At 54.6% G+C, this 26,302-nt stretch overlaps 1 protein-coding gene and 1 non-coding gene across 9 annotated transcripts in view; one reads left to right on the top strand and one right to left on the bottom strand.

Annotated features, from left to right (window-relative positions):
• Window positions 1–578: 578 nt before the first annotated feature.
• The window catches only part of USP20 (ubiquitin specific peptidase 20), a 43,009-nt gene continuing 17,285 nt past the window's right edge, over window positions 579–26,302 (bottom strand). For 6 of the 8 annotated variants that reach the window (XM_031450674.2, XM_064490612.1, XM_031450675.2 and 3 more), the window contains 23 exons: window positions 23,711–23,764; window positions 22,059–22,121; window positions 21,570–21,701; window positions 20,426–20,522; window positions 20,020–20,089; window positions 18,889–19,002; window positions 17,890–17,968; window positions 15,018–15,462; window positions 14,491–14,631; window positions 14,052–14,167; window positions 13,616–13,788; window positions 12,885–12,979; window positions 8,486–8,519; window positions 8,243–8,288; window positions 7,237–7,417; window positions 7,034–7,160; window positions 6,473–6,642; window positions 6,294–6,375; window positions 5,046–5,154; window positions 4,072–4,174; window positions 2,745–2,816; window positions 2,106–2,282; window positions 579–1,967 (listed from right to left, as the gene is read on the bottom strand). In XM_031450674.2, the coding sequence (XP_031306534.1) occupies window positions 2,122–2,282; window positions 2,745–2,816; window positions 4,072–4,174; window positions 5,046–5,154; window positions 6,294–6,375; window positions 6,473–6,642; window positions 7,034–7,160; window positions 7,237–7,417; window positions 8,243–8,288; window positions 8,486–8,519; window positions 12,885–12,979; window positions 13,616–13,788; window positions 14,052–14,167; window positions 14,491–14,631; window positions 15,018–15,462; window positions 17,890–17,968; window positions 18,889–19,002; window positions 20,020–20,089; window positions 20,426–20,522; window positions 21,570–21,701; window positions 22,059–22,121; window positions 23,711–23,764 (2,664 nt within the window). In that variant the 3' untranslated portion in view covers window positions 579–1,967; window positions 2,106–2,121. Of the gene's footprint in view, window positions 1,968–2,105; window positions 2,283–2,744; window positions 2,817–4,071; window positions 4,175–5,045; window positions 5,155–6,122; window positions 6,189–6,293; window positions 6,376–6,472; window positions 6,643–7,033; window positions 7,161–7,236; window positions 7,418–8,242; window positions 8,289–8,485; window positions 8,520–12,884; window positions 12,980–13,615; window positions 13,789–14,051; window positions 14,168–14,490; window positions 14,632–15,017; window positions 15,463–17,889; window positions 17,969–18,888; window positions 19,003–20,019; window positions 20,090–20,425; window positions 20,523–21,569; window positions 21,702–22,058; window positions 22,122–23,710; window positions 23,765–26,302 lie in introns of those variants that run through there. The other 2 variants (XR_010382816.1, XR_010382817.1) reach the window with 2 other exon arrangements.
• Window positions 9,270–9,376, top strand: LOC116152802 (U6 spliceosomal RNA). The gene has a single exon (XR_004136508.1). It is a non-coding gene; the product is annotated as a U6 spliceosomal RNA (small nuclear RNA).

Here is a 26,302-nt window from a genome sequence, read left to right as displayed (position 1 = left end):
GTCACACATAAAAGCTTCAAGTTCTTCTCTCCCCTCCAAACCCAAATAGTATAAATAAAACCAACCAAAACCACAGGGACCATAAAACACTAGTGTCATTAAACGCCTGGTCACCGGCAACCGGGATGCCACCACGGCGACGCCTATGTCAGCTGTCAGGGGAGGAGAGGGTGCCCCCCAGGCAGGGCAGCCCTTGCGGGGTCCAGGGAGGGGAACCCCTGCTCGGTGGCTCCCCTGCGCGGCCCAGAGGCACCGAGTCCGTGGTGTGATGCCAGTAGGGGGCCAGCCTGTGGGCCGTGCTGGCCGCATCCCAGCCACACCTGGCCCCCCTTCTCTGGGGCCAGTGCTGGTTCCGGGAAAGGAAAGACACGCGGAGGGGTGTTTAGAGCAGCTCGGGGTCCTCTTCTGCCCCTCCAGACGTGCCCCCCCTTTCGGGGAGCCAAGCAGAGCCCGCGCAGTGCCCTGTCAGCTGTAATGTTAGTCACCCCGGCTCCGCAGCCCTCCCGCACGGCAGTGGGCTTCACTCCCCCTCCAGGAATGGAATGAACTGCAACGGATGCAGAGACAGCAGCCTGGGCTGTGGGGGCGCATATGTGTTTATTACGACACTCTGAACACACACCAGACCGCGCAGGTGCGGGGCGAGATCACAGCCCGCACTGCAGAGTCTCCACGTCCCAGACAGCGCAACATGTGGCCGCGGGCCCAGCGCTGGGGTCGCCGCTGGCTGCGGCAGCAACTTCCAAAGGACGGCGGCAAGTGTCCAGACTCCCACAGTGGCTTGCTCTTTGATCGGGTGCCGCCTTGGTGGGGAAGGAACCAGATCCGCGTGAAACAAGATCACAGAAGTGAGGGCGCGTGGTGAGCGCTCCAGGGGCTCTGCCAGAACTGCCGCGGGGACTGCCGCCGACACTGCTTCTCCGGAGACTGAAGGCCACGGTGTTGGGGGAATTTGGTTCTGGGACTCCTTCCCCACACCCCACTCCCTATGTCCCTGACAAGGTGAGCATCTCCTGACCCCCGCTGTGTCCTCCAGGGGGCTTCAGTGCCACCTCACTGTGCTCCGTGGTCCCAGTGCCCCAGCAGAGGCCTCGCTCAGCATCCAGAAGACACACTTCCGGGACCCACGCGTGAGAGCAGCCCCAGTGCTGCCCCTCCTGGGCCAGGGAACCCACACAGCTCAGCGGTGATGAGGAGAAAGTGGGTATGTCTGCTCCAGCGTCAGCCCCCAGGGGAGCTGTCTTAGCAGCAAGTGACAGCGACGCGAGGTGTTTCTGCTTCATTCTCTGGGTCCCTGGCAGGGGAAGTTACAGCCAATCCACAGGGCCAGCTCAGCAGCACAGGGTGCGAGGGGACCCAGAAACAGTCACCATCAACAGAAAGCCAACCCCGCCCTGCGGTCCCCATCGCCAATAAGTCCGGGTTATTAGTCTGCAGGAAAAATGCTGAGAGCAGCCCAGGACTCAGGAGACTCCTGTGCCAACCAGGAGGTGCACAGGTGAAGCAGGGCCTCGTGAGGAATGGGCTCCAGTGACAAGCGGCTGTACCCTCCCTGCCAAGTGCCCGGCGCCCTGCCCGCCAGCGCTGACCATCCACACGCAGTGGGTGCTGGACCAGGCGCCCAGCCTGGGAAGCGGCAGCCCCTTCCGGACCGTCTGTCCCAAGGCCATGGCCCCTGACTGAGAGCTCCAGGGACAACAGGGAGGCCTGAGCTGGCGAGCGGGCATGTTTGGGGGACACAACGACGCAGTGACGTGAGAGCACTGCTGGGACGGAGACCCGAGTTAATGTCGCAGAGCCTTGGTCGTTTAAACGAGCCTGAAGCAGATCTATTTCCCAGCGGCAGCGTTACTCACTGTGACCCAAAAGAACTTTTCTGCCTCTTTACACATCTGGGTTTCCAAAGCGGCCGGCCTCTTTTCTGGGTACAGACACCCCCTCCGCAGGGAGGAGGGCAAAGGTGGGGCCTGTGGGGACACCCGGGTCATGAGCCCCGTGGGGCCCATGCCAAGGTCCTTCCCGGCAGCCTCGGGGCAGGGTTCAGGGCCGCACCCTTCCAGCTCTCAAGGGGCACAGAGGGTCTCTGCAGAGGGAGGGGGACTTACAGACTGGCCCACTGAGTCACACGGCCCGGGTCTCGGCTTCGATCTTCTGCTCCCCGTGTAAGCTCTCTGAGTCCTGGGGCTGGGCCACACTCTGTCGGATGGCGATCTCGGGGCCGCCGCCGTACAGGCTGTTCAGGTACACCCAGGTCTCCTCTGAAATCTGCCCGTAGTCAGCGCCTGCGGGCCCCAGAGGCTGCCCATCAGGCTGGGCTTGCCCTTGCCCCTCACCGAAGCCACCATCTTGGCCATGGGGCCTCCGGGAGGGTCAGGCCCCAATGGGGAGGGACAGCAGACAAAGCTCTAATCTTGGGATTTTGGGATTTTCCAGTGGAACTTTCATCCTCTGAGGACCCCAGAGGGCTATAGCCTCTTGTTTCCCAGGGGGTGAGGGTCACACGAAAGGGCAGGCAGGTGAGGCAGAAGAGCAGGGAGAGGGCCTGGTAGGGGAAGAGGGGCCAGAGGACCCACACAGAGGCCAAGCACCTTGGCCCATCTGCTCGAGCCCTGGGCCTGGACTTGGATGGACGTCGCAGCCTGACTCAGGGGGCACGGGGGCTCCTGGAAGGACCTAGAAGCCAGCAGGGGCAGAGGGGAGCCTGGCTGGCTTGGGAGGCCAGGACTGCAGCTGGCGTGACTCACCCGGCTTCAGCTGGATGTGGCCGCTTCCTTTGACCTGTGCGATCCTGCTGTTGTCAATGGGCCCGGGGGGCTCTGGAACAGACATGGGTCAGTCTCAGGGCTGCTGGGCCTCTGCAGCAGCGGGAGGAGACCCCAGGCCCAGCCTTGGCCACGGCTCTCCCCTCAACAGATAAGAGTCATCTCAAGGTGCGACTCTGACACCCGTAATCCCCGAGAGGCCGTCCTGGACCCCCGGGGTCACAGTGAAATTCTCACAGGTGGGGTGCTTGGGGCACCAGATGCACCTCTACACAAGTTTGAGAGCCAGAAGGGGCTCGCGGAGCCCTGCACCCAGCAGAGGGAATTTCAAGGGCTCACACGCCACTTTCAGACCTAGCCTGTGGGACATCCAGTGCCAGGTGGATGCTGCCCTAATCTGATGGCAGCGGTCACTGGCCAAGCACTCTTCCCATGCGCCCCACCAGCTCATGTCACCTTCAGCAACTGTGTGAGATGAGGCAGGTGAAGTAAGCGCCCAGGTCAGGGCTGGCAGGAGGCAGGGCCAGGGCCAGGGCGGGGCTGTGGCTCCAGAGCCGGGTTCTTAGTCAACCACCCGCAGCCACAGGGAGGTGCACGGTGTGGATGGCCGTGAGGCCCCTCCTCCTTCCCGAGTTCTGGCCAGTGCTTATGCTCCAAAAGGCGCATGCCCAGTGCCCAGAACCTCCTGGCCCTGCCAACCCTGCCCCTGCCAACCCTGCCCGGCCCAAACCCTGGTCTGAAGTCAAGTGTGGGGCCCGGGGTTGGTGAGAGTCCAGGCCAGGGCTCGGACTCTGCTGTTCCTGGCCGGGGTGTGGGGGACTCTGGGAGTGGCCCTGTGACGGCGCCTGTTTCCACCCCTGTAAGTCGAGGGTTGGAGAACATGGTGTCCAAGTCCTTTCTGAAGCCATCTATCAACTAAAATCTATTATTCAGGGCAATAGAATCCCCAAAGGAAAGGGCCTGGCAGGAGGGAGAGCAGGTGCCCCTGGGCATCTGCAGGGAGAGGGGAAGGGAGGGGACAGGCAGAGCGAGATGGCTTGTCCTGTTGCAGCGAGAAGTCCTGGTCAGGGTGGGGACAGTGATCCCAGGACAGGGATAGAAGATTAGTACCCCTGTTCTCTGCTCCTGCTGAGAGGCCGCTCAGGGGTGGCATCAAAACCTGCTGGGCAGGCGCAGACCCTGGGCGCCCTGAGAGTCAGGAGCCATGGCCCGGCATCCACCTCCTGGGACACGCCCAGCAGATGGGCAGCCCGAGTCCCTCCTGGTTGGGGGAATGTCAGGCACCTGCCAGGGCCCCCGAGTGACTCACCATTGTCCTTCCCCTTGACGAAGGCCTCCCACTCCCGGAACCACTGCATGCTGATGCAGTAGATGACGCTGGGTGACTCCTCCGCCTGGAATGCCTTGTTCAGCTGGGTGGGGCGGGGCCGGGCCAAGCGGGAGCAGAGGGAAGGGTCAGCGTGAATATCCAACACCCCACTGATCTCCACCCCAGACTCTTAGAAAACTCAGAAAATTCAGGACTCCCAAACAGTTCAAAGAAAATGAACATCTTCCACAATCCCACCATTCAGATAACTACCAGGAACATTTTGGTGAACCTCTTGTCAGTAACTTTTTAAAAACCCAAAGGACATAAGACAGTAGATTCTGTTTCCGCCCAGCAGAAAGTGTCCACTGGCTCACGCATTAACTACTGTGACAGATCACTGTTTAATGGCCACAGAGCAGGGTGTTTAATGCCTGTCACCCAATCCTCTCCTGCTGAATGATGCAGGGTCCCTGAGTCTGCCTGTTCTGAGCGGCACCAGGGACCGCAGTCTTTACAAACACCTGCATCCACAGCAGAAGGCCCTTTCCTGTATGGGATCACGCTGCGGCCTGTCTTGCAACTTGCTTTTTTCACTTTATGCATCTTTCCCTGTCAGTTTGTGGCGCCCACTGGTTCCCCAAAGAGGGGCTCTGCCCCCCAGGGGACATTTGCCTGTGTCACTGGCATCGAGTGGGCAGAGGTCAGGGATGCAGCTACACATCCCACGACACACAGGACAGGCCCCCTGCAATGAAGACTCACCCAGCCCCAAAGGCAGTGCCTATTCCTTAAGTGGCTGCTTAATCGCCCACCAAGCAGAGGGACCTGAACTTACTAAGCCCAACCCCTTCTGCCAGTGAAAATCTTAAATGTCTGGCCAGGCCTCTGGCTACTCTGGCCTGGCTGCACACAGCTCTTCCATCCCCAGGCCCCGCTCCCCCCTGCACCCGCCCGCCGCGCCCCGCGTGTACCTTAATGAAGGTGTCGATCTCAATCCGCCTGCGCTTGGCCAGCGCCTCGATCTCCACCTGACAGATGGAGCACACGTACAGATGGTTCACGGCAGGGCCACCCCCAAACCTGCACCCAGGGTCGGGGGGGAGAGAGAGAGAGAAAGACGAGCCCTGAGTTGGGGAGTCCCGGGGCGGGAGGCGGTGGGATTTGCCAGAGAGCGAGGCTTCCGGATGCAGCCCTGGCCCACCCGCTGGGCTCCCTCAGAGCTCTACACTCGGCCTGTTTACTTGTCCAGAAGACGCCAGGCTCCCTGCACGTCTGAGAGCCAGCAGCACCGGGCAGAGCGCCGGCACTGGGGCCGGCGCGTCACAGCATCTGCTCACTGGCCAAAGGACACAGCGACACTCTTGCTGCCTCTCTTGGCTACTGGGCAGGAGCTGTGGTGGCCAAAGCCCACCTGGCCTGACTCTGAGGACAACATCGAACGGAGGCTGCAGGTCCTTCTGCAGGTAGGAGTGGGGTCCCCACAGGACCCCGCCACCAGCCCCAGGGCGGGCTATGCCGAAGCTGCAAGTGGGTGGGGCCAGGCCAGCCCAACGAGCCAGGGCAGCCGGGATTCCCAGCCTCTCTCCTTCCCCACCGCCTGACCACCCTCCCCGCTGCAGCCCATCCTGCCTGCTGGGTGCAGAGTGACCCGGGCCTGGGTGGGGTCTCTCTCCTCAACAAGAGAACCACATGCTAGTGGTCCTGACAAACTTGAACCTGAAGGCGCCAGGCAGCACAAGCCCACGACCACCCGAGCCGGGCAGGGAGCAGCCAGCACCCCGACTGGCTGTGAGAGGGGCCCATATGCTTGCTGTTGCCTGAGCCAGGTTTCCATCCCACGTGACTGGGAGGGTCCGGCTGGATGCCCACAAAGGCGTGTGTTTTTTTCAGTGTCTTTTTCAGGCGGTTGGGAAGGAGAGAGGCCAGGAGCCCCGGCTGCCCTGGCCCGTTGGGCTGGCCTGGCCCCACCCACTTGCGGCTCAGGCACAGCCTGTCCTGGGCTGGTGGCGGGGTTGGAGCCGCAGATCCTGTGGGGACCCCACTCCTACCTGCAGAACGACCTGCAGCCTCCATTCAGTGGGGGCCCCGCAACTGCTTTGGTGCTGACCTGCTGCCTGAGTGGGGACGGCATGGGGTCAAGGTGACATTCCCCCTCCGGGCCTCCTCTCCTGCCCAGCTGAGTGCCCGGCCTGGACCAGGCCAGCCCAGCCTCCCCTCACCTGTTGTAGAGGTGCTCCCACACGTTCTGGGGCAGGATCACCACCAGGTCATCAATGTAGTGGTATTTGTTGGGCGGGATGCCTGCGGAGGAAGGCACGGGGAGGGAGAGCTGGAGGCTCGGCCTGCCCACCCCACGCCCTGCCCAACCCGCACCCCACCACAGGGAAGGCGGCCTCACCTCCATGGGCGCAGAGGAAGGTGTGGTTGGTGATGGGCCCCGGCTCGGCGAAGGTGTTGAACTTGTTGAGCCATTCCCGGGACACGTAGAACCGCAGCAGGCTGGGCTCCCGCATGGCCGCGAGGGATACCACCTGCTGCCGCTCCCGCATGGCCTCCTCGCTGCTCTTTCTGGGGCAGCAGGGTAGGATTAGGAGGGGCTGGGCCTGGGCCACGCCCTGGGCAGGAAGGTCCCAACCCCAAACCCCTCGGCATCCTCCATCCGCACCCCAGCAGTCCCACCACCCCTGCCTGAGTTCCAGCCGCCATCACCTTCCACCGGGACCACTGGAGAAAACCCACAACCTGGGTTTCCTGCTTTCCCCACAGCAGCCAGAGGGCTCTTTCTTAAAAGCCCAAATCCTTATCCCTCCCTAGCCTAAAGTCCTTTTAGGCTCCACCACCCCCACATGCACCCGAGAAGCCCTGGGGAGCAGATGCAGGGCATCCAGGCCTGCAGGTGGCCAGGCAGGGACCCAGGCACTGTCCTCCGCCGGCCCCAACGTGCTGCCCGGGGCCACACCTGTAGAAGAGCACGTAGGCCTCGGCATTCTGCACCACTGTCTCGTGGACCTCGGTGACATACTGGTCATCAAACTCATACCACTGCCCGTTGATCACGTTCTGGCAGTAGGCGATGTAGTGGCCACCTGCGGCAGGAGAGGCAGGCAGGTGACAGATACCCTAGGGATGGGGACAGGGATGTGGCAGGGTGGCGGGACTCACTGCCTGCCGTGCCATGGTGGCAGATGACCGAGAGGAGGTCGTAGGTGGTGATCTGGGACGTGCACTCCTTGGCGAGGAAGGGGCGCAGGTCAAGTCCCTCGAGGGGGAAGGAGACGTGGCTGCTGATCTTGAATGAGTACATCACCTCGTGTCGAAAGCGCTTCAGGTGAATGCACAGGATCTGGGTGGAGAGAGAGGAGGGGTCAGTCACTCCAGGGCTGGCGAGGGCCCTGTGACCCTGGTAACCTGATGGGGTTCTCAAGGTGGGGCTCCAGGACACCCACTGGCCCACCGTTTGTCCCACTTGGGTCCTGTCATCCAGGTGAAGACAAGAAACTAGCAGCTAGAGCCTTCCAGAGGCCCAGGCCAGCCGATGGCCCGGCACTTGACTCCATTTGAACGCATCAAAGGACTGTGTGCATGGGGGCCGGGTCAGGTCGGCTCCTTCCCCGGATGAAGGGGGATGTGACTGAGCTGCCCTAGTGGGATCGGCCTGTAGCAGAGGTGTCTCCACAAAGGCTCCGCACAGCTGCTCAGCACTGTCTGGCCCCACGTCTTGGGCCACGCTCCTCTTGTTCCGGCCACAAGCCTCAGCCAAGCCCATTCCTGCTTTGGTGTTTTGCACACCTGTTCCCTTCCCACTCTCCCTCCACCAGGCCGACACCAGCCTGCGTCCTCTGGGCTCACTCAGACGCTACTTCCTCAGAAAGGCCTGCCTTCCCGACAGCCCCGCAGCTGCCTCACTCCACACGGTGCCCTCAGCACCCCCACACCTGCCTCCTGCCTTCAGGAAACGTGCTGAGGGAGGAAAGAGCTGGGCGCCAAGTTACAGGCTGAACAATGAGCTTCCCCGCCTGCCAGACCCTCCCAGGGCATCTCCCAGACAGAGCAGCAGTCTCCACGGGCCTCCTGAGTCTGGGAGGGGACTGGCCTCGGCCCTGCACGCCACCGCGCAGGTGTGGAGAAGGCCCTGCGGGCAGAGGCGACAGACAGCTGTCCCACTCACCTCGGGCAACCGCAGGACCTTACAGTACTTCACTCCATTCCGCAGCCTGGGAGGAGAGAGCAGCGAGAGATGTGAGTGTCCCAGGGAGGGGGCCAAGAGACAGAGGAGCACCCCTCCCACCCCGGTCGCTCTGAGGTCAGGATCAAGCTCTCTCGGGGAGCCTGGGGGGAGTATGTGGAGCACAGATGGACCACAGATGGAAAACGGAAGTCTGGGAGAAGCTCCCAGAATGCACGCACTTACTTTTTACACCGTTCACAGCTGTACATGTTGTCACCTAGGGCAGGCAAATAAAGAGACAAAGGTGAGCAGGGACGGGAAGTGGGGGGAAAGTGCACGTAGTGACTTATGCTTTGGAAATAAAACCGCAACATGCTGCCTACAAGAGACTCACTTTAGCTTCAAGAACACACAGAGGCTGAAAGCAAAGGGATGGGAAAAGCTACTCCATGCAGTGGTAACCAAAAGAGAGCAGGAGTGGCTGTATTTACATCAGGTATAGTACACTTGCAGCCAAAATCAGTTATAAGAGACAAAGGGGGTCACTATATAGCGATAAAGTGGTCAATTCATCAAGAGGATGTAACTGTTGTGAACATACATGCACCCGACATTGGAGCACCGGCATACTTAAAGCAAACAATAGTAGGGGACCTCAATACTCCACTTCTGATATTAGACAGATCATCCAGACAAAAAATTAATAAGGGAACAGCAGATCTGAAAAATACCATAGCCCAAATGGACCTAACAGACACAAACAGACCACTCCATCTATTAGCACAGAACACGTGTTCTTCACAAGTGCACACTGACATTCTACAGAACAGATCACACATTGGGCCACAAAGCAAGCCTTAACAAATTTAACAAGACTGAAATCATATCTAGTGTCTCTTCCAACCATGATGGTATGAAACTAGAAACCAGTAACAGGAGGAAAACTAAAAAATTTGCAAATATGTGGAAATTAAACCACACATTCCTGACCAACAGAGGGATCAAAGAAGAAACCAAAAGGAAACCAGTGCTTGCTTTGGCAGCATATATACTAAAACTGGAACAATACAGAGAAGATTAGCATGGCCCCTGCACAAGAATGACATGCAAATTCATGAAGCATTCCATATTTCTGAAAAGTAGTACCTTTTAAAAATACATGTAAAACCGAATCACCATGCTGTATACCAGAAATGAACACAACACTGTATATCAACTATACTTCAATAAAAATAAATTTTTAAAAAAGGAAATCAAAATTTTTTTTCTGTTATCTCACATCCATCTTCAGTTTCTTCCATCAGTGTCTTACAGTTTTCGGTGTATAAATCTTTCACTTCCTTGGTTAAGTTTATTCCTAGCTGTTTTATTGCTTTTGGTGTTGTTGTAAATGGATTGTTTATTTCTCATTTAGATGTTTTATTTTTAGTGTATAGAAATGCAACTGGTTTTTGTATATTGATTTTGTATCCTGTAACTTTACTGAATTTGTTTATTAGTGCTAACAGTTTGTGGAGTCTCAAGGTTTTTTTTATGTAAGAGATCATGTTATCTATAGAGATAATTTTACCTCCTCTTTTCCTGTTTGGATACCTTTTATTTATTTTTCTTGCTTTTCTCTGATTAAGACTTCCCGTACTATTCCCTAAGTGATAAGGACACTAGGAATATCTTTTGTTCTAATATTTAGTCTTTGACCCTGGCTTCTAATACAGAGCTCCTGAATCCCCTGCCATTTCCCAGATGATGGCAGGGTCTTTTGTTCTAATGAGACGACTCTGGGTGGGCTTCTAGATCAGGGCTGGCCACCAGAAAGACCAAGCCATAATTGGAAGTCTGGAATTTTCAGCCCTACCTTGCATCCTTCAGAGAGGAGAGAGGGGCTAGAGATGGAATTAACAACTGATCATTGTTAACTAGTTAAGGAGGCCTCTGTAAAAATACCAACAGGATGGGGTTTGGAGAGCTTCCAGGTTGGTGAGCATGTGGAGATTGAGGGAGACCGTCACTCTCAGAGAGCACGGAAGCTCCATGCCCCTTCCCACATACCTTGCCCCATGCACCTCTTCCATCTGGCTGTTCCTGAGTTATACCCTTTTATAACACACCAGTAAGCTAGTAAGTAAAACGTTTCTCTGAGTCACCCTAGCTGCTCTAATTGAACCCAAGGAGGGAGTTGTTGGAACCTTCCATCTGTAGCCAGTCAGTCAGAAGCTTAGCTAAAGTTGGGGAGGGAGAAGTCTTGGAACACTGAGTCCTTAACTGATGGGATCTGACATTCTCTCCAGGTAGATAGGGTCTGAATTGAGTTAAATCGTAAGATAGTGGCTGGTATCACATAATTTCTTGGTGTGGGAAAACCCCCACACATCTGGTGTCGAAAGCACTGTGGGGTAGTTGTGTGACAGTAAAAGAAAGACACACAGGAGGAAGACTGAATTGTTCCCACCCAGTGTCACAAGTAAATGGGAAGACAGCCTGTGATCATGGATCAGAAGAATAAATATTGTTAAAATGTCCATACATAAAATATCCAAAGCCATCTATAGATTCAATGCAATCCAGTAACATTTTCATAGATGTAGGAAAAAAATCCTAAAATTCATACAGAACTACAAAAAACCCCAAATGGCCAAAGCGATCTTGAGCAAGAAGAACAAGCTGGAGGCATCATATTTCCTGATTTCAAACTCTGCTACAAAACTTCAGTAATCAAAACAGTATAAACACAGACACACAGACCAATGAACAGAATTGAGAGGCCAGAGATAAACCCACGTGTATATAGTCAACTGATATGTGATAAGGGAGCCAAGAATACTCAGTGGGGACATGATGGTCTTTTCTATCAACCGGGTTGGGAAAACTGGATACTCACATGAAAAAAAAATGAAACGGTACCCCTATTTTATGCCACTCACAAAAATCAGCATGAAATTAATTGAAGACTTAAATGTAAGACCTGACACCGTAACACTCCTAGAAGAAAACATAGGGGAAAGGCTCTTTGACATTGGTCTCAGCGATGATTTTTGGATATGACACCAAGACAACAAGCAACAAAAGCAAAAATAAACAGAAATGCATCAAACTAAAAAGCTTCTGCATAGCAAAAGAAACAATCAACAAAATGAAGAGACAACCTACAGGATGGGAGAAAATAGAAACCATGTATCAGGTGAGAGGTTAGCATCCAAAAAATGTAAAGAATTCATACAAGTCAATAGCAAAACACAAGTCATCCAATTTAAAAATAGGCAGAGGACCTAAATAGATATTTTTCCAAAGAAGACACACAGATGGCCAACAGGTCCATGAAAAGATGCTCAACATCACTAATCACCAGGGAAATGCAGATCAAAAGCAGAGTGAGGTATCGCCTCACACCTGTTAGAATAGCTAGTATCAAAAAGAGATTTTTTAAAAAGACAAGAGAATACAAGTGGGTTTTTTTTTTAATTTTGTTTTTTGTTGTTGTTATTTTGTTTTGGTGGGGGGTGGTAATTAGCTTTATTTATTTGTTTGTTTGTTTGTTTATTTAATGTAGGTACTGGGGATTGAACCCATGACCTTGTGCGTGCTAAGCACATGCTCTACCACTGAGCTGTACCCTCCCCCTCAGGAGAATAAAAGTGTCGTCAAGGATGTAGAGATTAGTGGGAATGTAACTGTAAATGTAATTTGGTATAGTTATGGAAAATGGTGTGGAGGTTTCCTCAAAAAGTTAAGAACAGAATTGTCATATAGCCCAGCAACCCCACTTCTTGGTATACACCCAAGGGAGACGAAATCCCTACCTCTAAGAGATATCTGCATGTTCACACTCATCACAGCATTACTCACAAGGGTCAAAAGGTGGAAGCAACCCAAGTGTCCACTGACAGATGATGAATAAACAAAATGTGGTCCCTCCGTACAACAGAATACTATTCAGCCTTTAAAAAGGAAGGGATTCTGACATATGCTGTAATATGGATGAACGTTGAGGACATTATGCTAAGAGGTACAATAAACCAGTCACAAAAGGACAAAGACTGTATGATTCAACTTAGATGAGGTATCTAGCATAGTCAAATTCAGAGACAGAAAGTAGAACGGTGGTGGCCCGGGGCTGGGTGGAAGGGGGAATAGGGAGTTACTATTTAAGGTAAAGAGAGTTTCAGTTCTGCAAGACGAAAATGCTCTGGAGACTGGCCGCACAGCAATATGAATATAGTTAATACTACTGAACAGTGAAGATGGTTAAGAGGGTTCATTTTACATTGTGGATATTTTACCACAATTAAAAATTAAACAAGAAGAGTTTCCCCAAAAGTAATGAGATGCCAAACACTCAACAGAAAAATAGAAAAAGGACAGGAATGGGAAATTTCAAAATAGGAAATACAGTCAATACACACACACACAGACACACAGACACACGGACACACACAGGTTCAAGCTCATTAATAATCAAGGAAATGCAAAATTAAAGAAAAACAGGTGAAGCCCTAAGAGTTACAAGGTGGTGGGGCTGTGAGAGCATGCGGGTCTCAGGCCCAGCCTGGCAGGCAGGAGGGGCAGGATACTGACAGTGTGCCCCAGAAACACTGAACTATATGCTGAGCCAGCAGCCCCGCCACAGCCAGCCCAGGCCACTCACCCTTCAGCTCATCAGCAGCAAAGAAGGCAGCGAGGCAGTCTTCCAGGGTGACGACTGGCCCCCAAAACCAGCTGGGGGTACAGGATACCACGAACCTACAGAGAAAGAAGAGGGGTGGGGGGGTGCATGCTGCTAGGGCCTGGGTAAGAGTGAGACTTGAGGGCCTTTGGGCTGAGGTCTGTTTGGGCCCAGAGAGGCAGCTCGGCCTGGGGGATGGAATGGGCCAAAGTCTGGAGCCAGAAACCTGGGACCAACAGCCAGCAGCTCTGTGTCCTTGGAAAGTGACATTGCCTCCCCCTGGGCCTCATCTTCCTCATCTGCAAAGGGGTCCCAGTTGTACTGGTCTGTGCTCTGGGCAGAGTACGGGTTCCCGACACCAGGCAGGTAGGGCAGGCATTGTGGCACACAGTGGAGACTCCGGAAAGCCTCCCATGCCTCTCCCCGCAGGGCCAGGCCCACCCTCTAGCCGCTGCCCTCCTTTCTACCTGCCACTTGGTCACACTCCCCATCATCACCTGCCTTCCAATCCACAGGCCTACCCAAACCAGGCCATCCCACCCCTTGAGCTAACTTCCGAGCACCCTTCAGCCACAAGCTCTCTTCCAAACTATGCCTTCATCTCTGCAAACGCTTGTATTTCGTTGTTAAAGTCTATCGCTTGTCGGGCTGAGTCCTAGGAAGGCCAGGCCAGGGTGGTCTTCCGTCTCCAGCAGGCGGGATGGTGGGCGTACCGTCGGATATACTCCACGATAAAGGCAAGCCAGCCCTGGGCGGCGTAGGTGTCCCCACAGGTGCCTGGCTTGGCCGGCACGTTCTGGTAGATGGCCGAGTGGAGCTTGGCCAGGTCCTCCTTGCCAGGAATGGGCAGCGAAAGGTCCTGGAACGTCTCCACTGTGGTGGACACCTGGTGGGGAGCGGTTGAAGGTTGGCCTGGGTCTCCATCTCCCGGAGTTCCACCTAGCCCAAACCAGTCTGCACCCCAAACCCCAGTCACCAGACAGCAGGTGTGGGGCAGAGAGTCTGCTCCCCAAGCCCTGGATGCAGGAGCCCCACGACCCGGGCCCACCACCAGAGAAAGGCCGGGGGCACCAGGCAGAGAACCAGCGCCTCAGCCCCAAGCTGAGTGACGAGCCCCGGGGCATTCCTCCCCACCCCCAGAGCACCCACCCGGTCACAGGTGAGACACTGCACGAGGCTGAGGATGGAGCCGTCGAAGATGTCTGAGATGACGCTGCGGTAGCGCTGCTCCTTCCGCCTGCGGCTGCTGGTGCTCGGTACCTGGGCTGGGGGCACAGCACGGGACTAGGCCCCGCCCCACCGGCCTGTCTGGGGCAAGGGGCGGGTGCTGGGGCTCGCTCGGCCGGCAGCGGGGTCAATCTGAGTGACTGGCTATCACTTCACCTCCTGGTGCCTCAGTCACTGTGTCCCAGCCGTGTGAGGAAGGTCCAGAGACCCTGCGCGAGGAGTGCGCGCCGCAGTCCCGGGCAACAAGCGCGCAGACGGCAGCGAGGGGCGCGATTTCCACCCCCTGCCCCGAGCTCCGCGAGCCCCAGAGCCCGCAAGGGGCAGCCCTGCTGACCTTCCCTCTGCGCCCATCCCTCCGAACCTTTCTTGAGCACGTAGGACGGCCCCATCCTCACGGGGCTCGCGCGTGGAGGGCTGCTGGGCAGCTTGGCGTGGCCCTCGTGGTGGTGGACGGGGCTGCAGGGACGAGAGGCGCTGCGCATGTGGGCCTCGTTGTCCGGCTCTGGGGGCAGAGGGGGACAGTGCTAGCCCGCTCCAGGCCGGGTTGGAAGACCTGCCAGCGCCTCCTCGCGGGACCGAGGCCTGCACCCTCCACGGCTCCTCTGTCCTGTGCCCACCCCAGCCCCCCAGCACCAGGAAGAGGGTGCTGTCCACACACGTCACGTTCCCAGCGGAGGGTTTGGAGCTCAGGGCCAGCTCTGAATCTCGCTCCTTACTGGCCAAGTGAGTCTGGACACGTTATTTACCCGATTTCTCACCCGGAAATTGCATCTAGTGGGAGAGTCCCCCAGGTGGGGAACTGAGCAGTCTACTGCCCAGTTGTGCTTTGCCCACAGCAGCTGCTGCTGGACAAGCGGGGCCGTGGCGGCCCGCGCAGCTGGCTGGTACCTGGCGTTCGGCAGGGGCTGGCGGACCGCGGTGATGGGGGCTGCGTCTCCGGGGTCAGCTGGTCCAGGGCGGCCATGGCGGTGTCCACGTCGGCGTCCTCGTCCACCTGCTCCGAGTTCGTGCGCTGCTGGCCCCAGGAGAACTTGCGGTCCTTCATCCGCTCCTTCTCGGAGATGGCGCGGCCTGCCTCCTCTGACATCAGCAGCTCCGCCTCGGCCTGCGAGCCGCCCCCGCCGCGGCCCTGCGCCTCCCCGTCACCGCGGTCGCTGCTGGAGTCGCAGGACAGGAACTCGTCCTCTGACGGGCTCCGGTCACCCTCCCGCTTCTCATCTGTGTCGCTCGAGTCCGAGTCCCGAGCCTCAGTCAGCGCCACGGCCGCCACGACCGGCTCCTTGAGCTCCTCGTGCAGCTGGTCCATGAGGCAGCGCAGGAACTCCTGGGTGTCCTGGAACCAGGGGCTGCTGTTGGCAGGGGCGGGCGACCAGCCACAAGCACCCCGCTGCTTCTGCTGGGGGATGCCAGGGGCCCTCACGGGCACCCCTCCCGGGGGCCGCCACAGCAGTTCTGCCCTAACCCGCTTCTACCGCGGAGGACACAGGCTCCGAGAGGCTGACCCCTCCCAGGCCTCGCAGCTGTGAGGTGGCAGAGCAGAGATCCAGACCCAGTCCACCTGACTCCCCAGCTCCTGCTCGTCATCGCCTGTTGCCCTGCTTCCAATTAGCAGGGAGAGAGCACATGTATCACATTCAGCCACTGAAGTCACCCTGCCTTCTAGAGGAGGGGACAGTGAGGTAGGCGGGAGCCCACTGACAGGTGACACTGAAGGCATGTGCACACGGGGGTGCTCAGTTGAGTTCTACAGGGAGCAATGCCACAGGCAGGCCAGGCCACCCGCAACCTTGACTCTGCCTCTGGTTCCCTCTGCTTACCCAGGCCTTCCGCCAGCCCCCGTGCCCACACCTTCCCTCACCGTTGCGACCTGTGGCAGGACAGCAGGCTTTCCAAGGGCCTGGGCATGAGTCAGACTAAGCTGCCACTTCAGGCTGGCTGGCTCGCAAATCTCGCTGTTAACTCTGACTACTCTGTGACTAGGTCGCAACCCAGCAGGAAACCAGTGAGGCCTTTGGCCCAGACTGTGCATGGCCCAGTCAGGAGCAGGGAACACAGGAGGTGCTTCAAAAGCTCAGAAGATGATGGTGGCCGGCCTCTGACAGCTGGGGGAACTCGGTGCCGTGAGGGGCCACTGAGTTCAAGTCCAGTCCTGTCCCTCACAGTCCCCGACCTGGACTGAGAAGCAGCCCCCTGGCCCAACTCCTGCCCACATGGGGTGGGAATCATGCAGTGGCCAGACCCAGCCAAGCACCAAAGGCTCAGGTCACCGATACGGAGAGACGGGCCTCGTTTTCTCAGTTCTAGCAGAGGGAGGGCAGGGCTCTGGGTGGATTTCCTTAGGCAAAATGTCAAATACAAAGATCAGAGAAATTGACCACCAGCTCATCTAGCATTAGGGAGGCGGGGAGGAGACATGTGTCCTGTTTCATGGGCACTGAAAGGCTCTTTTAAGAAACAGGCCCTCAGTACATCATCTACTTTTCTTTCCAGTTCTTCCTTTTAACAAAAGTACCCTGTATTCATTGCTAAAATCTCAAGCCATGTGGAAGCAAGACAGCATCTTCTGGCCATTAAGAGATGCTTGTAGGCTCCAGACTCAGAAATGTCCTTTATGTCCAAGAACCAGAGAAAGGGATGCTTCTGGAGTCTGGGTGGATGTCAGGCCACAGCCGAGTGGCCCTGCTCCATGGTGTCCTCTCTGAGACCTGAGGGCCAGCAGGGTGCCTTGTACAGTGAGGGCCGCACTGTGGCGAGGCCTGAATCCCATCCCTGCTGCCATACCCTGTGTGGCCTGAGCGGGCTGTAGAACCTCTCTGAGCCTCAGCCCCTCACCTATAACATGGGGGTGCTGACAGGGCCCACTTCCTGAGAGCTCTGTGAGGATAAACAGGGCTGTACTTATGTGGCAGGAGGTGATCACTTAATAAACGGTGCCCCAGGGATTCTGGTCACTGTGGATCTTACCACTCCCCCAAAAGGGCGGTGCTCAGGCCACGCTGGGTCTCTCAGGCAAGAGCCTGGTGTTCATCCAACTGAGGGTGTGAGCAGAGAATCGCCCAGCAGCTCTCATCCTGGGGAGGATGAGGGCAAGGTGGTGGGGGCTGAAGGGGGAGCCGAAGGCATTCAGGCAGCAGCATTGGCCATGCAAACAGGTGCGGCCCCAGCCGAAGCCCAGCAGTGACACCCCAGGCCACAGGGCAGGCTGGGGCAGGGACCTGGGCCCCTCAGACAGCCAGCTTGGGCCGGGGGAGGTGTGTGGCTGCATTCTGCTTCATCTTGGTCCCGTGATTTTATGCCATAGAAAGACATCACCGGCTTCAAAGGGGTTTCTAGAGTTACAAAAACTTGACATCAAAACGTTTAATTTAATAAATGTGAAATTCTGCCTGGGGTTTGAGCAATGAGAAATCATGGGCTGTTCTGAGTGAGTGCTGAGGCACACAGACCTGGAGTCAAGACTCCTAAGGTCAGATTTTCCCTCTGCTGTGTACCAGCTGTGTAACTGGTCCATAGTAACTGGGCAAGGATTTGGCTGCTGAGCCTCAGTCTCCCCATCTGCCGACTGGGGAGAGCACCAGCGGGTTGCTGGGAGGCTCCGATGGCCTCACACACAGAAAGGGCTCAGGCAGCAAGTCTGGTCCAGGAGCCCCACCCTGCAACGCTGAGCTGCTGCTGCCGTTTTCCACACTGGTCTTGGCCTCAAAGCCAGGCCTGGCAGGTTCCAGCCCTGGGTGTCCCCTGGGCAGCATGGATGGCCTACCTGCTGAGCATAGCCTCGAAACATCGGGTTGACCAACTTGATCCCATGGGACAGGCTGGTGGGAACCACGTAGCTTGGGCTGTAGGAAGACCAGACGTGTTAGTATAGGTGGCCTGCTCTGAGTGACTCAAGCCCACGAGGGCTGGCAGGCAGCCACCCCACCAGTCTGGCCAGCCCAGAGCTCCTGATTGGAATGGTGTCAGTCCCACCAGCCCACGACAAGCCTACTTTCAAACTATTTTCATTCTAAAAAAGTTTACTGTGGTTTTCTAATTTCAAAGGTAATACGTGTTCATTATTGAAAACCAGAAAACTTCAGAAAAACAAGAGAAAGATCACCACTAACAGTACCACCCAGAGATAACTGCCATTAAGGTTTCCAGATTTTTCTATGAAAAGACAGACGCATACACAAAATTATAGGCAGATAAACACTTCAACTTTGGCTTCTTAAAATTGGGATTATATTGCATCATACTGTTTAATAATCTGCTTTTATATTTAGTATATGTCCATGTACTCATTTTAAATTATTCCCAATTTTAACTTTTCCTGGAGAAATAGCTCTAACCCAAGCTTCTGGTTTAACCCTTTTACACTGAGCTGGAGCCCCTGACCGGTCAGGGCCCAGCCACCACTTCCGAAGTCCTCCTCTACGTGCACAGCTGTGGCTGAGGCCTAGAAGTGGTCACCGTGTGTCTCGGGCCTCGGCACACACACTGCGAAGTGGCTGCCAGCTCCAATCAACACCAGGTTCAAGTTCTAGCTCCACCTTCACAAGACGTGTTATCTTGAGCAAGACACTTAAATCTCCCGAACGTCAGTTCCCCGATTTGTGAAACGGGGTTAGCTGGGACCCACACCTCCACGAGCTGTCGTAAGCATCACACAGGGTAAAGGGCTGTGAGAGACTGAAGGCATAGGAAGGTCTCTTATCAAGGCATGGAAAGAAAACTCGTCCCCACACCGCTGCCCGGGGTCAGGGACTCGGTCACTCACCGCTTCCTGTGCCAGACCTCAGACACCAGCTTCTGGTAACTTTTGCACAGGGCAGGCTTCTTGTCTGTGCGCACCAGGCCTCCACACTCCAAGAAGAACTGGGTCAGTGGAGGGCTGGGGGCGGGGCAGGCAGCCAGGTCAGAAGAGCAAAGGAGGGGAATACGGCATCATTTAGAAAGAGCCAGGTAGGGAAGCAAAAGCTTCTTGTATGGGACTGACCGTGGCAGACTGGAGCCAGAAATGCCCACGGATGACCTGAAGGACCCCACCTGTTAAGGGCTGAACTGTATCCTTCAAAATTCATACGTTGAAGTCCTAACCCTCACACCTCTGAATGAGACGGTGTTGGGAAACAGGGTATAAATGAGAGAGGAACCATCGCCTGCTCCTCCCGTCTGTGGAAACCCTCCCCAACCTGAAGGCATCTCCTCTACTCCCCTTTTCTTTGTTATTGTTATCCGGTTACCTAAGAAATATACATTCATTGTAAAAAAAAATTAGAAAATACAGATAATTATTGACCTCAATCCCACCACGTGAGGATAGCCACTCGGAAGATTTGGAGGCATATCCTCCTAGACTTTCCCCCCATCCTTCCCTCCTTCACACACACACACACACATACACACACACACACACAACCCCAACCAGGTAGTAGACTGAGTGCCATGGCCCAGCCCCAGGGAGCTAATAGCCCACCCTAGATGGAAATTAATATTTCCCCCTAAAGTAGGATTGCACCACATGGAGCTTTACCATCTCCTTTTTCCTACTTATCATATTCTGAATCCCTTCCCATTTCAATAAATACTGTCCTGCACCGTTTTTTTCTTGTACTCACTGTAAGGCTGGCCTACAATAAATTTGTGTTTTTTATGGACCTTTAGGTTGTTTCTGATAAACAACAGAGTGATGGACATCCCTGCACAGAGAGCTTTCTCAACATCTCGGGTCCCCCCTTAGGATAAATCCCCATAGGAGGGGTTGCTGGGTTGAAGGGCATGTGTGCTTTCAGCAGTCTTGATGAGTATCCACATATCCCAGGGGCCACGTCCGCTGTTTCCAGGGCTCCCAGGGACGGCTCCCGGGGATGGCTCCCGGCCCCTGCCCCCCAGATGGGGGGACACCTACCAGTTGGACAGGGCCTGCAGGGCCGCGTTCATGTAGCATGAGTTGCCCAGGTTCTTCATGCCCGTGAGGCCTGGGAAACCAGACGGAGGAGGGGAAGGTGAGCGTCCCGTCCCGGCGAGAAACTCACAGCTCACAACTCGCTCTACCCCAGAAACCTGCCGACTCAGCTAACTTGGTTCTGGCTCAAAGCAGCTCCACTCACCTCAGGGAAACCAACCAATAGGCCCCTTTGCCTGCCGCCCGGCCCAGCCCACCGTCCGCGTGCAGTGGGACGGCCGTCCAGGGGCACACCGCTGAGATGGGGACGAGGACTGCCAGGCCTCAGCCAGGTGGCTGGCACTCCAGGGAAGCCCTCAGGCCATTGGGACCCTTCCTGCCCGCGCAGAACAGTGTGTAGCGCTGTTACCTCGAGGTTTGAGGTCATCGTCCTCTGACTCGGACTCTCCTTCATCAGCCACAGCGATAGGGACGGCTTTCAGAGGGTGGGAGGGCGGTGGAGAGTCCTGTGCTCAAGAACCAGAGTGAGGAAACCAGGGCGGTGAGGAGGGAGAGGGGTGGGGGTCGAGGCTCATGTGCCCCCGGGTTGGGGGGGCCCCCGAGCCTGCACTGAGTCATCCCATCCGAGCAGAGGACACCGTGAAAAGAGATGGCGTTGGCGGCCATGCCCTGGGAACTCTAACTTGTATTTTACTTACAATAATGAACAATAATAAATTAATTTATTTATAACAAATCTGGGAAAAAATAGAAACAAAGAAAAAACAGCTGGCAATCCAAATTCCCCCAGCCAATCACTTTGATAGTCTATCTTATCTATGTAGCTTTTTTCCCCTCGCTTTTTCTTAAATTTTAATTTTTTATGCAGTTTTGAAAGGCTACTTTTCATTTACAGTTATGACAAATTATTGGCTGTATTCCTCGTATTGGACAATCTATGCAGCTTTTTAACTGTTACTACACACCCACCTGCAAAACAGGATATTGTATATATTATTTTGTAGTTTTTGTACAAAATCATAAACCTCTGTCATGTCTGCACACATATTCCATAAACACTTATTGAGTGCCCACCATGTGAAGGTCACTGTCAACGTGGAGGAGAGACAGCACCGCACACACACAGACACGCCCGGCCTCCCTGGAGCTCTGATGGCTGATTCACTGACCGCTCCCTGAGGCCAGGCGCTTCGTGTGGGGCTCACTGGCCTGCCTCCTCTAAGGGCGGCATGTTGCCCTGGTGGGTTTCCAGGTGTTTACCATGGAAAGGGCTGCAGTGATGGTCACCAGCGGCTCTCCATAGGCCAGGAAGGATGTGCACCTGCCCTGTGGCCTCGGGCTCACTCAAGGCCTGCGAGCTCCCTGAGGGCGGCTCCGCTCCCAGTCACCTCCGCGTCCGCAGCCCCTCACAGGGGTCCTGGTGCAGGGCTGGGGCTCAGCAAGCATCAGCTGACACGAGCTCCTCAAAGTCACCTGAAGAATGCTGAGCAGGAACTGACTGCCCTGGTCCTCGACACATGTCACCACCAACTGACCCTGCTGCACCCCCTTACCTGCTCCGAGAACTTAGGTGGGGGGCCAGGGGGATGGGCCGCCAGCCGTTGCTCCAGGAACACCTCCTTCTCACAGGCGTAACACCACACCCGGAACGTGGTCAGGTTCACTGTCAGGTTGTGCTTTTTCACCTAGAGGGCAAGATCCTAAATAAGAAGGATCCACTGGCCTAACAGGTGCCCAGGCCTGCATCAGGGCTGCCCTGACTCTCAGGCCTCAGTAAAAGGCCCCATCAGGATAGAGGCCTGGAAGCGCACAATCTGCTCGCCTTGAGCCGGGAGTGCCCAGGGCTGCCATTTATCAAACACAGACATGCGCCACGTGCTCGCAGCCGCATCATCTTACTTCTCTGCTATGATTATTCCCATTTTACATGCATAGACACTGAGGTCCAGAGCGGGTGGATGGAGCTAGGGGGTGGCTAGCCTTGGGGTTTGAACTCTGGGCTGTCTGTACACAGAGCCCACGCTCCTGGCCAGCAGGCTCACCTGCGCGTGAATGGTGCTGTGGTCAGCGTAGGATTCTCCGCAGCCAACGTAGGGGCAGGCGACCTGGGGGGAGGGAAGGAGAGTGGACTGGGGCTGGCCAAGAGGACAGTGCCAGCATGGTAAGTCAGTGTGCCCATCTTCCGGCAACAGGACCCACAGGGATTGAGGTCTTGCCACCCTGCAGGAACACAGACTCACACTCAAGGATTGCAATGGGCAGGGATGGCCACCAGGAATCTGCCCCTGCCTCTGAGCGAGACAGACACTGCGTCCTGGGCTGCTGCTCTCCTGCAAGAAGCCCAGGCAGGGTCGCAGCCAGATCTGGGCAAAGCTGAGTCCTGGTTGCTTGGTGCCAGATCCTCTCCCTCACCACCCATCCCTTTTTCACCAAAACCCCACTTCCTAATGGGATGCACACTTTTCCTTAGGGAGCTCGGATCTCATAGACATTTTCTAATGGGGATACCGAATGGGCAAAGGTGGCTGCGGCCCGGTGCTGACCCCCATGCCTCACGGTGTCCCTGGGGACCTGCCTTTGGCCTTGCACTCTCCTATCCCAGATCTACCACTCTCCAAGGCCCAGCTCAAGTGCCTCTCCACTGCAGGCCTCCGCCTTGCAGTGCTTTGGTGTCATTTCCACCCGCGGTCAGCACTGCACAGGATGGTGAGGGCCTTTCAAGGAAATGACCTTTGGGCTGAGTCACAAAGGATGTATCTGTCTCTCCAGAAGCTCTGTGGGATCCCAGGAGGGAAGACCACATCTCACACTTCTGCTGTCCCCTGAGGCCCAGACAGTGTCTTACAAGGTATTTTATACCGAGTGACAGGCCTAAAAGGATATGGCCAAAGTCCCGTGGGGGTTCCTATGTCTTCTGCAAAGACAGGCTTGAACTGTGATGTTTTTGCCACCTTCGGCTGTCTTTTTTGTTTCTACTTGTATTTGTTTTAAAAGAAACTTTAAACAGCCATTTTTAGTATGATTACAAAATGCAATACATAGTTGCAGAAGAGTTGGAAAATGCTACCAAGTTAGAGATAAAAGAATTACCCATAATTCTACCATCCAGAGAAAACTGGCAGACTTTGCTACAACTACTGCTACTTTTTTCAGTAAGCAATAATAATCAAAACACAACCATATTTAACTGGACACTGCCTGCAGCCCCCACACCCGGTTAAGCCCAGTGCAGGCATCATCTTGTCAATTACTATCCTAAGGTGAGGTACCCACAAGGCGGGGACAATCATCAGTGTCATGGCTTCTACTTTAAAGACGGGGAAACAAAGGCCCAGGCTGGCCCAGGGACAGACTGCTACTAAGAAGTGCCAGGGCTTGGAGCCAAGACACCTATGTCAAATCGCACACACACGTGTGAGGATAGAACTTTGCCTTTAATGCCTATGGGATGGTTCAGTTCAGAGTCCTGTCCAACCTACTTTTCCCTCTTGTCATTTTTAATGGCTGCCAGGGTAGCCGGCCCAGGGACTGGCGGACTCTGGAGCCCTCTTGGCTTAGGTTTGGGAACCACACCCAAGACATTCATGTCCTGTGTCCCCGCCCAAGGTTTCCGGCAGTGCCCAGGGGGACGGATGTTCCCAGCCCAGAGTCTAGATGGGGCCTCACGCCCCCAACAGCTGCAAGGATACTTTACCTGGAGGCAGGCCCACAGGTTCGGTCCAGCAACGCCACATGATTGACAGGTGCCCTGTGTGAGGCGAGGCGAGAAGGAAAGAGGGAAGAGTGAGCAGCCATGGGGTGCATGCTGCAGACGCACCCTGAGGGTCTCAGCTGAGACACTTTGCCTCAGAAGGCCCTGGCCAGCCCATACGGGCACTTAAACTTTATTGTTTGAATTTTGTTTTATTATGTACCTGTAAAAACATTTTCAATATAATCATTGAAAGCTTAAATAAACAGCCCCCTTAATATGATCTCTCATCACACCTCTTTCTCTTTCTTCGTTGCACTTATTTATTTATGCCTTTCTCCCCACCTAGACTATGGGCTCCCTGGAATAGAGATGGTTTGTGTCTACCCCTGTGATTCACAGACTCTGGTACAAATTAGGAGACGAATATATTTGTTGACCACAGGAAACAGCCAGGTTTCTGGCGGTCTGGATAACAGAACCTGCTTCTTATTTACCAGTATCTTTCCTCCTTCCTTTAGTAAAAGAATACATGAATTTTGGCTGAGCAGCCAGCTGCAGGCTATGTTTTCCAGCCCCCAATGGGATCATGGGGCTCAGTTCTAGTTAATAGGGTGACAGCAAAAAGTGACATGTGCCACTTCTGAGTTTTGCACTACCCTTGCTCTTTCTACTCTTTCCATTGCCTGGAATGCAGAGGTGATGGCAGGAGCTGAAGCAATCACTTTGGTCTGAAGACAAAAGCCGTGTGTTGAGAATGGCAGAGCTACCATATCAGTGCTACCTACATCTAGACTGCTCAATGAGAGAAAAGTAAACTTTGATCTCATTTAAGCCACTGTATTTCAGGATTTCTTTGTTATATTTAAATTGTGTCCTAAGTAATTTTGTCTGTGCATGCCTAGAACAGCAATTCCCAGCTGAGATTCTACAATGTGCCTCTGCCAGTTGTGAGATGAATTCTCAGTGCTGGTCTCTGTAGCAGTTACAGAGTGTTTAATCAGGGTGAAAGCTGACCCCTGATGAGGGATCACAAGGGGCCAAGGACCCAGCTAAGTTCTTTACCTGGTTCATGTAATCCCACCCACAGTCTGTGCAGCAGGTCCCATCAAAATCCCCTTTTTACAGAAGAGAAACTGAGGCTCAGAGAGGTCATGCCCTGCTACAGAGCAGGGTCAGAAGGGGAAGCTGAGGAGCCTGAGTCATCAAACTTCCCACCAGCAAAGCCCAGTTTCCTCCCAAGGGTGGCCACGTCGACCCCCAGGTCTCCACAGGAACGCCTCCTTCCCACTAAGCCCAGATTCTGGATGAATCTGTAAAGAGCCTGAACCTGGAACTCTTGGCAGGACTGAGGTGAAGCAGCTCATCCCGTACAATGGGGCTGAGACTTGCAATCTACGATTCAGGGTTTCTTGCTGAGGATGCTAAGGGTGGCAGGAGGTCAGCCTGCTTAGTGGACCCAAAGCAGCAGCTCCTGACCGTTCTGAATTTGTAAACTCTTTTGTGATTTTCTGATCTCACAGTTCACTCCCACCTTCCCAAGTTTGTTTTTCTTTTTTCATTTCAGTCATTTGAATGATAAAAGTTTTGTATGTCGGTTTTAACAATTTAAATGATACACATATGCCATATATAATGTGTAGTATATTATAGATAATACATAGATACTGTAATAATTCAAAGTATATCTCTTTACACTTTCCTCTTATATAAACATATATGCATAGATGGGGGTGTGTAATTTCTAGTAAAAATAAAATCATACTGTACGTATTTCTCTGTAACAGGCTTTTGTCACTATTTAAGGTCATCTTTCTAAGTCTGTACACAGAGACTGCATCTCATTCTTTGCAATAAGTGCACAGTGTCCAATGCTATGGGGATGCAATTTATTCACTCACTCCCTTCTTGATAAATATTCAGACTGCCACCAGTATTTTCCTTTTATCAACAATGCTCAATAAATATTGCTGTATTTGTATCTTTATAACTGGTACTTACATTTCTACCAGATAAACCCCCAGAGATGGAATTGCACCCCTAAAATTACAGTAAGGCCTAACCCCACTGCAATGTGTGGTCCACTTCCTGCCCTCAGTCCGCCCTGAATAAGAGCAGCCTGTGTTCCGCCATCTGAAAGTGGAATCACCACCTTGCTTAGGCAATGTCCTTGACCACCAGTGAAGTTAAGCACATTTTCTCAAGAGTTTCTCCTCCACTGTGAGCTACCTGTTCAACCCATGCCCCTTGTGGGTATTTTAAAACAAGGTTGGTTTCATTTTATAGATTTCCAGTGCTAAAGACATGCTCTCTGACATGCAGGCCTGAGACATCACCAGATGCTCTTGGTCCTTCTGCTCCAGAAGCACAAACACTTCCAAAAGGCTGCCACGTCCCAGCCCAATCTTCCCCATTCTGCATCCCTCTTCCCCACCTCCTTGATCTCCTTCCTGCCTGCTCTCAGATCCCCTGAGACGCCCTCTCCGTTTGTCTCACTTGTTCCTTTGCGCAGACTCGGAGAGACACCCAGCATTAGACAGTGCAAATGCACCAGAGCCTCGCTCCTCCCGACCACACTGAAACCATGCCCCACGG

Source organism: Camelus dromedarius, chromosome 10 (assembly GCF_036321535.1).
Source record: "Camelus dromedarius isolate mCamDro1 chromosome 10, mCamDro1.pat, whole genome shotgun sequence".
Taxonomy (NCBI): Eukaryota; Metazoa; Chordata; class Mammalia; order Artiodactyla; family Camelidae; genus Camelus; species Camelus dromedarius.
This window is presented reverse-complemented; position numbering and strand designations above follow the sequence as displayed.